The sequence below is a fragment of the Charadrius vociferus genome, unplaced genomic scaffold (genome assembly GCF_000708025.1).
Source record: "Charadrius vociferus isolate BGI_N301 unplaced genomic scaffold, ASM70802v2 scaffold282, whole genome shotgun sequence".
Classification (NCBI taxonomy): Eukaryota; Metazoa; Chordata; class Aves; order Charadriiformes; family Charadriidae; genus Charadrius; species Charadrius vociferus.
Window position 1 is genome coordinate 3,078,095 of NW_009647731.1, and position 14,290 is coordinate 3,092,384.

Consider the following 14,290-nt stretch of genomic DNA (forward strand, 5'->3'; position numbering starts at 1 on the left):
AAGAGTGCAGTCTGAAACAAAGTGTCTGGATAAAGCCAGTGTAGAGGGATCCTGATTCCTATTCCCATTTTGGCCTTTTGTGATGCAGAGCAGATATTAGTCCCTAATATCCAAGTCAGATGTTCAGTGAGCTTATAATGTACTACTTCAGAACTGTGATCAGTAGCTTACAAGGGTGATCAACAAAGTTTGAGAAACCTTTGTAAATTTTATATTTTGCTTTTCTCCATGAGCATATTTTTTCCTAAACTTAATCCTATCGTGGTTTTCAACTGTAGATTGCTAAGCGTTCTTCCAGGAATGTTATGATAGATTTCATGGATCTCCAAGAGTATAAAATCCTAAATGACCCTAAGGAAAGAAAAATCCTGTACTTTCTGTCTCTGGGAAACCCTGCAGGACTGTGTTATAGAGGCTGCATAGACCCTTCCTGTTCTGTTTGTGCCTGTAGTTAGTGTAATGTTCAGACTACCATTCCCATTTTTGAGCACCATCCGTTTGTTGTTTGTTTTTTTTTTTTAAATTAATTTATGAGGGATTGACACAAATAGTTGGATCTGGGAAAGCATCTTTGTAGAAGGTGGTGCAAACCCCTAGTACGCTACTGGAGGAGTATTATAGAATATTTTCTAGTTTACCTGGGACTAGAAGCAAAGATATTTGGGTTTCTGCTGTATATTTACACTTTATACTGACTAATGGCTTTATATTACAAAGAAAATTTGATACAAACAGTCTCTTTACTATGACTTCAAGCTCTAAATAGTAGCTGATGCGTTGGAAGAACTCCTAAAGGATGATCACTGCTTGACTTTGCTGTTGTGTGATGCTCCTGTCCTTACTGTCTGTTTTCCTAGGACAGTAAATGTTTGACTTTTTGAGAGTCCTGTGGATGCCATGCTATTGGGCTCCCTGGGCTCAAAGCTCTTTCAGCAAGAAAAAAAGAAAAGCATGCTGGCTACAAGGATTGTGTGTGATCATGAAGGGAAATAATTTAAAATACTTTAAATTCTCCTTTTAAAACCCATGAGCTACATAATAAATGAACCACAAGAAGACAGCCACATGATAGCAAACTCCCAATTCATATACCATCTCTGAAATTCTGGCTGCTATCACAACCAGAATGAGTTCTTTCAATGTGTGGTGTATACCCTCTAGGAGGGCAATTTTGGAAGAAGTCACCTTTGAGGAACTTTTCTTTCTAACCTCCCTTTGCTTGAGAAACACAGCATATCTTGCAGAAGGAAGGATTACGCCTTCTCCACTAATGTAACTATGGATGGATGTCCTTACATAAATACTATCTGGCTTTTAGAATTTGTGATTTGTTGTGATTTTAGTACAATTTGTGATGTTAGCCGTATTTATGACTTTAATGTACTGTGGCTGGCACTGATTCTTTTTTTTTTTTTTTTTTTTTAAGACTGGAAAAGTAAGGGCTGAAATATTTCTGTTCATTGGTTTTAAATTTAATGCTTACCACTAAATGTCATGTATTGTACTGCAGTGAGGGCTTTCAGCCGTCAAAAAGCCTTTTGCTTTGGTGTCTCATCTATCAGGTTTCTTTATGTCCCAGGGGCCAGTCTCCGCTCTTCCTTCCCCCACTGCTAATCTTGGATCACTTTGTAATCCTGCCCCCACTCTCTTGCGACTAAGTGTCTGAGACTGGAGCAGACCAGATAAACCATTAGTAAGAAAGATCTAACGAGGAATTTGTTGAATGTTTCTCCCAATTAAGATTGATCCCCGGACTGGATCCCAATGCAATGTCTGTCTGGGCAGTGCATGGTGGAAGGATCTGTTTCCTTCTCATGCAACAGGGTACCAGGTAGGATGTCCAGACTTTATTGCTGAGTTTCACAGGTCAGTGTTGGAACCTTAAATGCTGTACTGCAGACTCACAGCCTACCCGGGCTGACTTCACTCTCTCTCCCTGATGCACGTGAACTCAAACACAAATTAATTTCAGCCTGTCAGTAACAGTCCCAGAGTAATTCTTTGTGATACTTTGTAGGAAGCAGTGATGAAAGCCAGCCCTCTAATTAATATATTGAATAATGCATCTCTCTGAGGCATATGGGGATCTCCCATACTGTCATAGCTTGGCAAAGCTAATCAAAAGCTAGGCTGCCGGGCTGACAGTACTATCGTATTTTGCGTGCTCTGGCTAGCAAAGAATATTCTCCTACTTTTTTTTGGGTGGCTTGGGTTTTGGCCTTTGTTCTATACCACACTGATCTCTATCTCTGGGCAAATGGGTGAATTTTCAGTGTGGGAGAGAGCCCCTCTTGCTTTCAGATGACTGGAAGAAAAACGTTTGGGAGTTGTTTTAAAAATCACCACTGTTCTGGGAAGTTCAGGAATGACCTTTTCACATACTCTGAATATGGACATAATTTTTGAGCCATTTTCATTCATTGGCAAAACACCTGCCGGCATGAGGGAGTGAGCATCTTCACTGGACCCAGGCTCCCCTCTGCCCCAGACCTCATCTCCAATGGCCCACTTGGATTTCAAGAGATGCACCTTTGTGGAGGTTCTTTCAGCTGTTGTTTCTTTACCGCAGCTGGGGCTGGAAGCATTCTTGCATTGGAGAAAGTTGCAATCTAATGGAGAATTTATCCTCAGTAAGTACATCAATATTATGAGGGACCATTTTGCTTGAAACCAGATTTTCAGTTGTACCTCAAAGCTCTTCAGGTAGATTGTCTCAAGAAGAATCAGGAAGGACCCAGGTAAATTCCAGTTCATTTCTCTGAACTGACTTCAGCCTCTGAACCTTTGGAAGTTTGCCTGCTATTAAGTTGAACAGAAACAGTTGTTTTATTTAACAGAAGGAGCTAAACCCATGCTGTGCCGAAAGAACAGTCTTATCATGGCAAAACAGACAAGATGTTTCTGCATTCATTTAAACGTGAGCCATTTGTGTCGCTCAATAACATCCATTAAAGATAAGGAGGTCCCTCTTTATGCCTTCTGCCTGTTGGAAATTAACAAACTCTCTTAAAACGACAATTCATCAGCAGTTATATGAGGCAGAATTCATTCTCGGCAAGAGAAGAAATTGAAACTCCCATCCTTTCGTTCCCTGGTGTTCCCCTGAGCCTCCTCTGTAGAATGAGATGAGTTTAATTCTGCTATTGTTAAGCATAGTTAGCACGAAGCTACATGAGAACGTAAGAGTGGGAAGGAGTATCTTATTAGCTGCACTACAGGTTCTTTTAAATAATGTTGATTCCGTAACTTGTCTCTTGCTGATCATATACAGAACAAGGATGAGAAGCCAGTGAGTGAGGCTGTTGTACTTGCATATTTGTAGTGAGCTAATTGGAATAGGAGATAGCAGTGGTTATCATAGCTCTGTAATTATCTCACAGATAATTGTTCTCCATTGGGCAGAAGGCAATAAAAATGGGATGTAGACACATTTCCATGTTTTGTGGAATATCAGAAGTTCTGCAGCTGAGTTTAAGAGAAACACACTGACCTGTGACTGCCAGCAAGGACTGAGAAAATAATAAATAATACCTGTAGACTTCAGAGCTGATTTCAGTAGATCTGGGGTTTCTCCTGTAGGAGAAAATCCTGCTTTTTATTGGAAAAAATAAAGAAAAACATACCAAAAACCCGCCAGGTTTTTGGCCTGAGGGTACGGAAAGGTTCTTAGGTTTTGCTCACAATATTTTTGGTTTTCAGGTTTTGATTGAAAATCTTTGAGGGAAGGAGACATGTTGCATTATAATATTGATTTTAGGGGCAATCTGTAATAGTGACTCCCTAAAGCCATTTCTGGATCTGCTGCAGTTTCCCCAGAATTCTTTTTTTTCTTTCTACAAATCATTAGATTTGAACAGTGTGTTGACACTTTGGAATTTGCCTTGAGGCTAGAAAACAGCAGAGTATTACTTTTCATTTGGCCTTGTACTTTTCTTTCCTTTTATTGCTCATCTATAACAACAGATTAAGAACCCAACAAAGAGAAGCTCTTGATATACCTACAGCTTGACCACACATCTTTACTTCTTGACGCGTGGGTAGCACTAAATCCTGTTGCAGCATTCTGCCATGAGCATTCGTACTTGAAAAGGGGAATGCTTTGGGAATGGAGACACTTTAGGGTTCTGCCGTTGTGAAGGGCTGGGAGCGTGTCTGGTGCTCAGCTCCCTGGGTAGCCTTGTCTCCTTATTGTTTGTGCATCCATCTAACTTGAAGCAAAGGAACCACAAAAGCTCCATGGTTTCTCTGGTCCTGCTACAGTGTCAGTCTTCCACTGATGGAGAGACCTGCAAGTGGCTGTGGCCATTTCACTCATCTCACCTCCATTGTCTCTGTGAGGATGTGTCTGTTTTGAATGCAGACCTGTCTTGTCATGAGACGCATGGTGATCTGCAGACCTCCTGTCACCATTGCTTTTACCCATCATAGCCACGCAGACTTGCTGTTTCTACAGACAGAGCCTGTCTTTGCATATCTGTCTGCTGCCAGAATCCTTTTTGTTCCCTGCTTCTTTGTCTTTTCCTCTTGTGGATGCTGGGACAAATGAGCATCTCTCTCTCTCAGTGGCTAATTGACTGTGATTTTTTGGGCCGAAGGAGACACGTGGATGCATTTATGCTTGCTGGTCCAGAACAGAGTAGTTTGTTCTTGTCTCTCTTTCTCCGCCCTCCCCTTCTTCTTCTTCCCTCTGTCTTTCTTCCTTTCCTGGCTGATGGTTAAAAGTCAAAGAATGAAATAACCTCATTGTTCTCTTCAGGTTAACATCTGAAATGCAGAGAAACAACTGTCACAAAAGGTTTGTGACAGAAATCTAGTTTTTCGCATTGCCTTTCTCCAAAATGCATAAACTGAACCATGAATTTATTTCCAGAATGTTAGATGTTATCCCAGGGTGATTCTTCATAATATCCTGCAACAGGGCATGTGGAGACTCGTCCTTCCTTAATTAATACAATGTACAATGCCCATAGGCATATGGGGCTCATCAGCATATCCTATACGTTTTGCCTGTGCCAAGTTTCATATTGGCATCCCCTCTTTGGACAATTTAAGTTTTATTTTTATTCATCTACCGCTGCATTCATTATTAAATGATGCTTTCTCTCTGAACCTTTTCAGAGGCAGTGTATTCTGCCTAGGACTCTGTTAATAGCTGAATCTCTGAGCCTTAGCATTTCAGGCGTGTCATATTTGCAGACAGAAAATGTTAATACAAATGAGGGCAATTAAACACACAGTGAACTGAGAATCCTTCTTTTGGTGTAAAACATTGCTTGAACAGGGCATACTCCTAGCTTTTGCTAGATACTTTTGCTAGGAGACAAACTCAGAGGCGTATTATGAGTCTTCTAAACATTCCTATCCAGGGAGGGGAAACAGTAACTCCACTGAAGTCCCTGGCTGCAGGACTGACAGGCTGAGCGGATGGCGTCGTTCAGCATGTACTTGGTTTTTCAAAACTGGTCAGAAACAGGGCGGATCCATGTTTCCTGAACAAACAAAGCAATAACCTATAGCAATTCCCTATCTACAGGACTTTCAAAGGAGGGTAGCCAAGCATTGGGCAAACATTAATTAACTGGGCTTCATAATATAGTAGGCACTAAACTAATTTTAAACCAAATGCAGGGAAAGGGATGAAAGCCACCCAATATGTCAGTGATCAGTCTTGGAGGAGAAATGAAAACTCTGTGCTTGAATTTCACAGATCTGCGCAAATCGTAGCTGGCTAGAAAACGTCATTTCCCCGATTTATTTATTTTTTCCAAAAAGCTGAAAAAAACACACACCACACCACCATCACCCTCTACAAACTGTGCTACTACCAATTTTTCCATTGGGAAACAAAGATTTTTGGCTAAGTAGAACAAACAATTCCTCCGGACTGTGGATTCCACCCCACCCCCCCCAGTAATTTGGCTTACATTTTGACCACCAAAACGACTTTCGGACACAATAATTTCTGCATTTCAGGTTTCCACTTCTATTTTTCTGTTTTTTCCTCTCTTATTCCAAAAAAAAAAAGAGGGATAGGAAAAAAGAGGGATGAAAAAAGGATGAGAAAGGAGACAAAGCTAAAAATGTGTCATTTTTTTAGTGTTTCAAAAAATATACTTTTATTCTTGTTTCCTCAAAGGACTTGAAATTAGACTATTAATAATAAAAATAAGACTGTCCTGCACAAAGCATCCCTTCCTTCAGAAAGGAAAATAGCATCAAACCCTTCCCTTGGAATATATTTCACATTTGTCCACCGTGAAGTTTGCAGATCTCTAATCCCAGGGTAAATCCCCTCTCTAGAAATGCCTTCCTCGGAGCATCGCTGTCTGTGTTGGATGCACGTGAGACAGAGAGCTGATGGTATATCATGCACTGAAGCTTTGAGACATCTTCAAGGCAATAACATCTTAACTTGATGAGCTGATGCTTCATTACTTCCACCATATCCTGATGCTGGTGGTACTAGGACTTGGCAAAAAAAGGCTTCGTATTCAATTAGGACAAGCCCTCAGGGCTGCTGTTATATAGCCGGGATCAGCTGTAGCCTGATGAGTCAGGAGAAGTGGCTGCATGGGAGTAGCTTCTTTAGTTCATAAGTAAGCCGCAGGACTGTGACTGCACCTGGGAGCGCACCCGCTACAAGTGCCGGCTTGATGGAGCTGACAGGTCTGCTCCCTGCATGAGCCTCAGTCCCCATGAGAAGTTATTTTAGGCGGCACTGGGAAATTAAGATGCCTCCTTCATCCAGCACATGCCCTGCCCGTGCTGCTGACCCTTTTCAACCTTGACAGGGCTGTGAGTAAGGATCTTCACCCCTCTACCCACATGCTTATTTGAGTTTATTTCACAAAAATTTGATTATGTTTATTGGCGTTTATAGTATAGGTTGGGGAAGAAACACCAGAGAACTTTAAAGGACTAAGATGAGACCTAGACATAGAATTATTTGTACTTTCTTAGTTTTTGGTATTAGCATACAGGGAAGAGAGAAAAGCATGAATCAGCAGCAGCTTTGTTCTGTTGAATATACTTTAAAGGTGTTCTCAGGTTCAGCGACATTTCTTTCCCATTGCTGTTAATTTCTGTGATATAAAGGGTCACCGTTTATGTACTGCGAAGAGGAAAAAAATGTGTGCAGCAGAGCCTACTGTCTTGTGTGGATTCTCTAGTGATTGGTGACATGACTGAGCCTAAATGTCAGCTTTTCCCTCGAGGAGAGGATTGATTTGGACCTCCTTCCTCTTCCTGGCCTGCTATATCCATGAAACAGCGGTTGTGTAGCAAATTTCTAGTTCTGGGACCCGTAATCCACTGAATTTACAGGTAATTTACAAGTTTAAGCATTCACCAGGCTGTGGGGACGAGATGCAGGCAGGCAGATGCATGTATGCACATATGGAAACACATGCAGATGCTGTGAACACTTTGTTTTGTTTCCTTTGAGATACCAGGCAGAACACCTCCTTAAAATTCACTGGTACCTTTTTAAAAAGGATTGACTTTGCTGAAAAGAAATTAGCTGAGAATAAACACTTGGCAATTTTTTTGCCTGATCTTGCAAGCTAAGTCTCACAACAATTACTTCAGCCGATGTCCAGAATGGACTGGAAAAGACGTAGAAAACTCCAGGGACCTAGCTAAGACACTTTCTTACAGTATCTTCCTGCCCAGCTTTTTTTTTTCCAAGCTTCATTTGAAATTTGTTGTGCAAGGAGGTTTTGTCCATAACTCTTCAGAGACCTCATCACATCCTACCCCATCCCGCAGCGTCTCCCCCTGTTCAGCCACAGAGGATGATACTGTATTTATGTGTTTAATAAATACATTCTTTCCCCCAACGGCTCAACATTTGTGTCTGTTCTTAAGTAGGGTAGTTTATGGTGTGTTGTTGGCCTGCGGTGTATGCAGCTTGTGTGCATATTAGTTGTTACATGCATGGAGTTAACGCCTGGTGGAGCTAGTTCTAGACTTGACTGCAGTAAATAACAGATGAATGCACAGAATCCCCTTGATCGTCTGAAGGTAACTGCAGTTATTGATACCTAGACAAACGTGATGCCATATGAGATGGAGAAGGTAGCCTGTTGGCTCATGTTGGAAAGGTATGTATAATTTAGGAATGGTGCTATGTGAAAAGATCCACATGAGTTGAGCAGAAATTGTATGGAGCAGTTTCTGCTCCCATCTGCCCCTATAGACATGGTCCTTTTGTCGCGTGGATGAGTTAGTCCTGTGCACTGCTTGCCTGGTACCACACAGAGGTACTTGTTCACTTCTGGGGCGGGATACGTTTAAAATTGCAGGAGACTAATTGGCAGCATCCACTAATTTGACTGCAGTTGCCTGCAGCAAGAGGATGTGTTTTTCCCCCTTTACATATTATTGCACAATAAATGTGCCTTGTTCCTTCCTATTTCCAGCCCTTATCTACTGCACAACATCCTGCTAAGTAGTCTCCATCTGTTTCCTCCGTCTCTTTACATGAGCAGTGACAATTGCCTTCAGTCTGACATCCCAACCTGCAAAAATGAGTTTCTAAGTCAGCATATTGGGAAAGCCTCAATCCGTTGTCAAAGTTTTGATTTTGTTTTCAAAGCCAGAGCTCTTGAGTGCCATCTTCACTGCTCAGAAATCAGGCCCACCCCTGGCAAAAAGCTCAGTCCGGTAGATTCCAGACCAAGTTTGAAAGGCTGATACCTGTGACCTGATTTTTTACCTTGTTGTAAATCCTTAACACAAATGTTGCTCCTGCCCACCTGCCAAGCTAATGGGTCCAGGAGATGGAGAAATAGAGCATCTCTTATTCTCTGTTGATGGTTTAGGGAGGAAGGATCAATAGCAGGCAGTACGAATTGCTCAGCATTTTTGATCTAAGATGCTAGAGTAGCTAAATATCGATGTTGGCTTTTGTCATTAAATGCCTGATGTCTGGAAAATGGGTAGAAAAAATGCAAAAACGGTTTATTTCATGGAAAGGCAGTAGAGTTGTAGAAACAGCGAGCTGAAGTGTGCAGTAGGCAGGTAACCCAGAAAGTCTGCGTATTTCTTTTTTCCTTTCTTTGCATATGCTAGCATTTTTCATTTTCAGAGTCTTCTATGGAAGTATTTCAGGAATAGCTACTTACAATGCAGAATACGGTGTTTTCTGTGCCCTTCTTGCTTGCTCTCTCTCCCGATCAGAGAGGAAATGTTAGCAGAGTGGCCTAGTAAATGTGCATCCATGTGCAATGCTCTTCCCTTGAGGCAGAGATAAGGATCTTGCCAGGATCCTACCCATCCTTCAGCTTTCAAGAACACACAATCCTCTTCTGAAAAGAAGGGAGGAAAGATCTTGTGAAAACCAAGAGCTACCATGAGAACCAAAAAGAAAAGCAGCAGCAGAAGACAGAGAAAAAGTAACCATTGCTTCCCTCCTAATGGGATTAAGAGGTAGTTTGAATTCTTAATTGGCCAAGGATCCTGTGCCAGCTGCAATACTGGCTGCAGGCTCCACATTTCGAAAACTGCCTTTGCAGCAGTAAAGGAATGTGAATGACCTTTCCTGTCACTTCTGCCTGCATCCTCTCAGCATTTTCTCATCTGAGTGGTGATAAATGAAATGGGATGGTGGAGGATGTTGAGTTAGCACAGTTTCTCACAGCGAGAGTGCCTTTTTTTCCTCCCCACGGCCATCCAGTGCAGGAGCATACACGGGTGTATTTTGTGGACCTTGTTTTAGTTTTTGCTGTCTGGAGTTTGTGCGCATTCAAAACACAGAGCTGAGCTGTGCGTGGAGCCTGAGGTGTGACCATGTGGCAGGTTTTCAAGCTGAGCTTCGGATTCTGAGTGGTGTTGAATACTCTTGTCTTTGTAAGCCTCTGAAATAGAGCTGTTTGTCATTCAGGGCAGCATGAAACCCTCTCCCAGCCTCCCCACTCTGTGGGCTCCACTCGGCTGTAGAGTACATGCAAGGGAAATGGTAAGTCAGGGGATGCTGACATCTGTCCTCATCATACTTAAGTTGTTCAAATAGTTTTGAGCAGTGCATCCTCCACATGTTCTTCAGAGAGATAATGTATGAGAAAATGTAAGGCTGTGAAGGTCTCTCTTCTTGTTTTGTTGCTGCTCTTGTATTGCCAAACCTAAGAGGTTGTTGTAGTGAGTTCTCAAGACCAGAGAAATTACTACACGGGATAAAGGCACAGCGTTACAGTCTGCGTGTGCGTTTTTGCAGCTGTGCTCCAGGACCTGTATTCACATCTTGCTCTTTCCACTGCCTGACTTTTTTGCATTCTTTGTGTAAAGCTTCTCCAGACAAATGATGAGAGACCATTTACTGAAAATACCCATATTCAGGAGTCAGAACACTGCAAAGCAAAGCTGTGCTCTTTGCCCGTGGGAAGAGACGTGAGGTAAGGCATGGAGAAACAGCATTGATTGAGGATTTGTTTTGCAATCTTGAGTCTCTGATAGAAGAGAGCGACTTGGTTTGGGAGAAGGAAGGATGACCGATGCATTACTTTACAGGCTTGTTATCTGCCTGCAGATAACAGGAGCTTGTCTTGCTTTTGGGTTGCAGGAGATTGCTTTGTGAGCTTTTCCACTTGAAGTATGGTATTCAGTGAGCAGAGGGGAGTGCTGTGTGCTAGTCCTTTTTTCACCATCATAGTTCTGAAAAGAACTATCAGGCTTGTCAGAACTAATTACAGAAACAAGTAGATGGCACTGGGAAAGAACTTCAAGCTGGAATGACATGTTTCAGGAGACTCCTGACATCCCCTGGTGCTCACATAATAGGCATTATAAGTCAATCCACAGAGCTTGTGTATGCAAACACACAACGATAATGAGTGTTTTGGATTTTGTTTGGAATTTCTTTGAATTACAGTCCCTTTTAAAATGGGTATTGTTGTGGCAGGCCTTCTACTGATGTTTCTTATTCCCTGGGCCAAGAGTAGGTTTGCCCCCTTGCTGTGGGGAGAGGCACAGTGCGCCCTCCGTGTGGGGGGGAAGGGAGGCAGGAGGTGTCGTGGGGAGCAGGTGAGGCAGCCTGGCAGCAAATGGCTCTGGGTGGAAGGCTGGTGTCTGGCTTCCAGAAGGAAGCCTGGAGAGTGCAGCCTTCAGGGTGAAGGCTGGATTTAAGTAAGAAAGGCTGTTGGGAAGGGCTGCGGGCAGGTCCCTGATGTGTTCCCGATCTGTACCTGGAAGTGCTGAAATTACCATTCCATTTGATAAAGTTGTGATGGACAGACATGTTGGTAAGCACGTAGCTCTGTCCCAACTGGCATGTCATAGGCAAGGGTCATGACTGCCGAACAGCTGAAATTAAAGCATTTAGGGCTACTTATGGGAAAAAGGCAGAAAACTTCTGCTATGGACTGGAAAGATGTGTGTGCTTTCTATATATATATATATACTGGGAAATAATGTTGCTGCACACCATAATGTTTCTCACTGACATTTTAAGGAATTTCTATTTGTCCTACTGTCACTTTTAACTGTGTCCAGATATTCAGAATATTTGACCCCAATAATTACAAGGTCACAGTGACTCAGGCCCGTTCTGGCATCCTTACCGGTAACAAATGGCGTTTTCTTCCATGTGGGATCACCCTGAAACTGATGGTAGCGATTAAGGAGCGGACTATTTCTCACTGGGAGTAGAATGATGAAAGCTCTGCCTGTGCGCCTTTGTTTTGTTGTGTTGGGCTTTTTTGGCCACAATTCACAGTGTGTTGTGAATGGACTCGCTATTGATGCGGTGCTCTAGTTAACAAGCAGTGCCAGTTTCAGTTACCTACACAGTGGGTCATAATGTAGTTGCTTTGGCATTTGCAGCACTGGCTGATCTTAGCTGAACTCCGGCACATTTGTATCTTTGTCATTGCTTGAATTGCTATGTTTTTTGTGAGATCCACAAAAATGTATCAGAGCATCTGTATTTTGTTTGTTCTTTTTTTCTTTTTTTTTTTTTTTTAAAAAAAAATGTTTTAGCTGTTGATGCCCCAAGGATGAAAGCAGCAAAAGATTGTGATAAAAGTGTTTCAGAACATTAGGGAATTGTGAACATTGGCTGGCTCAGAGGGAATCTTATTATTTACAATCTACTGTATCAAATTCAGCTTCCACCAAATTAGAAACTGATTTTTGTCGTTGTCCCTTTTTAATCTAACCCCTTGGTTAACTCAGGAGAAGCAGCTCCATAAATCACGTGGACATCTATGGATTTATTTTTTTTTCCCCCTGCCAGCCATTGCTAGGACTAAATGTTCATCTCTCAGTGATTCTTATCAGCCAGGACACTAATAATAACATTTCTGTTCTGGGCTTGACTTTCCCTCTGCCAGGAGGAAAACTGTCTTTGTAATGTGCTTTGCAAAACATTTCTAGGGAGGAAAATAACAATGCACAGGAAGATTTGACTTGAGGTTCTTGGGTTTCAACCAATGATGTTAAAGTAACTCATCACACCTTGTTTCATGATTATCAAGGACCATGGCATGGGATCACGGGGTGAATAATAAATACTTTCTCACGTTTTTTCTATCAGAACTTCACCATACGTATGTGCATCATTGTTTTTCTTTTGAAGATGGGGAAACTGAGATAAACAATAACAAGATTACCCAGCAAACCAGGAGCAGATCAGGAGACTCAGTCTCTCGTGTCACTGTTCAGCCAAGTAAAACCCCTTTTTCATTTGCTGTCTATAATCATGAGGCTGCGGTGCCCTCGTGTTTCCTTCAACATTAAAACAGAGCTCTGGTTTTACCGGATCTTGGAACCGGCTTGCTTTGCCAGTACAAGAATGATCATTGTAGCCTTGGTCTCGTGGACAAGGGATAGGCAAGTTCACTGCCTGGTGCCTGGGAAGGTATCTATCTTAAGGGTTGGTATATGGCCTGTGGCAGTGGGCTGTGTAGAAACACAAAGGAGACAAGTTGGTAGGAGGTAGGGACCTGCAGGCCAGGTGTCACAAGGTAGGCTTGAACTGGTTTTTCTTTCCCTCACCCTCTCTCTGTCTGATTGCAGCCTTTTATCTATAACAGCTGCCTTCTTTCTCTCTGTCTGTCTGTCTCTCTCTCCCTCCAGGTCGGTGACCGGTTTGGATAAAGAACCTGACCTTGTGCACATGGAAGCCCGGACAGCCGATGGACGTGAGTGCCCGCAGCCAATGCTGAAAAAGTGGTCTTTGAGTCAAGAATGGAGTGGGAATGGAATTTCACTTTACTCATTTTCTCTCCCATTTACATTTTAATTGACAGGAAGGATGTGGGTCATGGGTTTGATGAGAAGGACGGTTTTGTCCTTAGCCCCTGGGGGGGAAATTCAGAGGCTGCAGGGCTTGTGTCTGTAGATAGGCCGTGCAGAAGCACAATCTGTTGGGCTAAGGAGCCGTCTTTTCTGTTCCCTATTTAGCTGTTTCAGTATTACATATTTTACAGGAAATCACCAAGAGCTGGGCTGCCAGCACTGTGCACTGCAGCCTCTGTGCATTTCCAGAGGTGGCCTGGAATCCAGAACAGCTGGGTTGTACCTGGAAATTTGACAAATCGCCTACAGTCAGGCTTCTCTGCCCCGAATGTCCTTATGCCCCAGATACCCTTTGTCTCAGTTTTGCTTATGATGTATGAATAGGTGCTCCATACCGAAATATTGCAGACCTTGAAAAGGTGCCTGGATCTGATGTAAGAAATAGGAAAAAAAATAAAATTCTAACCCCCTCACTGAAGTGGATCTAGCTACATTTACAGGAGAATGGATTCCTATGTAATTAACCTCTAGTGAAGATGACAGTAAGCATTAGAAGTCAGTTGACTTTCTCCACCGCTCTCTCCAAAGCTTTTTAGGTATTTCTCATGGGATCTACAGCATGGTAGTGTATATGCTCCTGGGGTGGAGCCAGCTTTACTCCAGCTCAGTGCTACACGGCAATGGGACATGTGTCCCTTTTACACTACAGTGTAGAAGGCAACATAGGACTGGGGCTGTAGAGTATTTCTGGGAGGAAAAGGCTGCTTTTTTTGTCAGTTGCAAACTTTTCACTGTTCCAGTCAAGTGCTGCGTAGGCCAGATGCTGTGTGAACAAGCTCCTGTCTATCAAGGTGGCTTCTCTGAGACTGCGGATCTTCTAAAATCACTCATTGGCCTCCCACTGCTATTTAGTGATGGCAGCTGAATAAATAACCAGGCAATAAAAGCTCAAGGGTGACAGCTGTTTGTTGAATATGTGGAAAAAGCAAAACAGGCCGGCAGGTGGGTGGGCAAGGTAGGGAGGCTTCTTCAGTGCCTTTGCTGCTGTGTGTTGCAG

At 42.7% G+C, this 14,290-nt stretch overlaps 1 protein-coding gene across 1 annotated transcript in view; it reads left to right on the forward strand.

Moving 5' to 3' along the window:
• The window catches only part of SORCS3 (sortilin-related VPS10 domain containing receptor 3), a 219,515-nt gene that overhangs the window by 118,830 nt on the left and 86,395 nt on the right, over window positions 1-14,290 (forward strand). Inside the window, exon 6 of the mRNA XM_009881623.1 lies at window positions 13,072-13,136. Within this exon, the coding sequence (XP_009879925.1) occupies window positions 13,072-13,136 (65 nt within the window). The remainder of the gene's footprint in view (window positions 1-13,071; window positions 13,137-14,290) is intronic.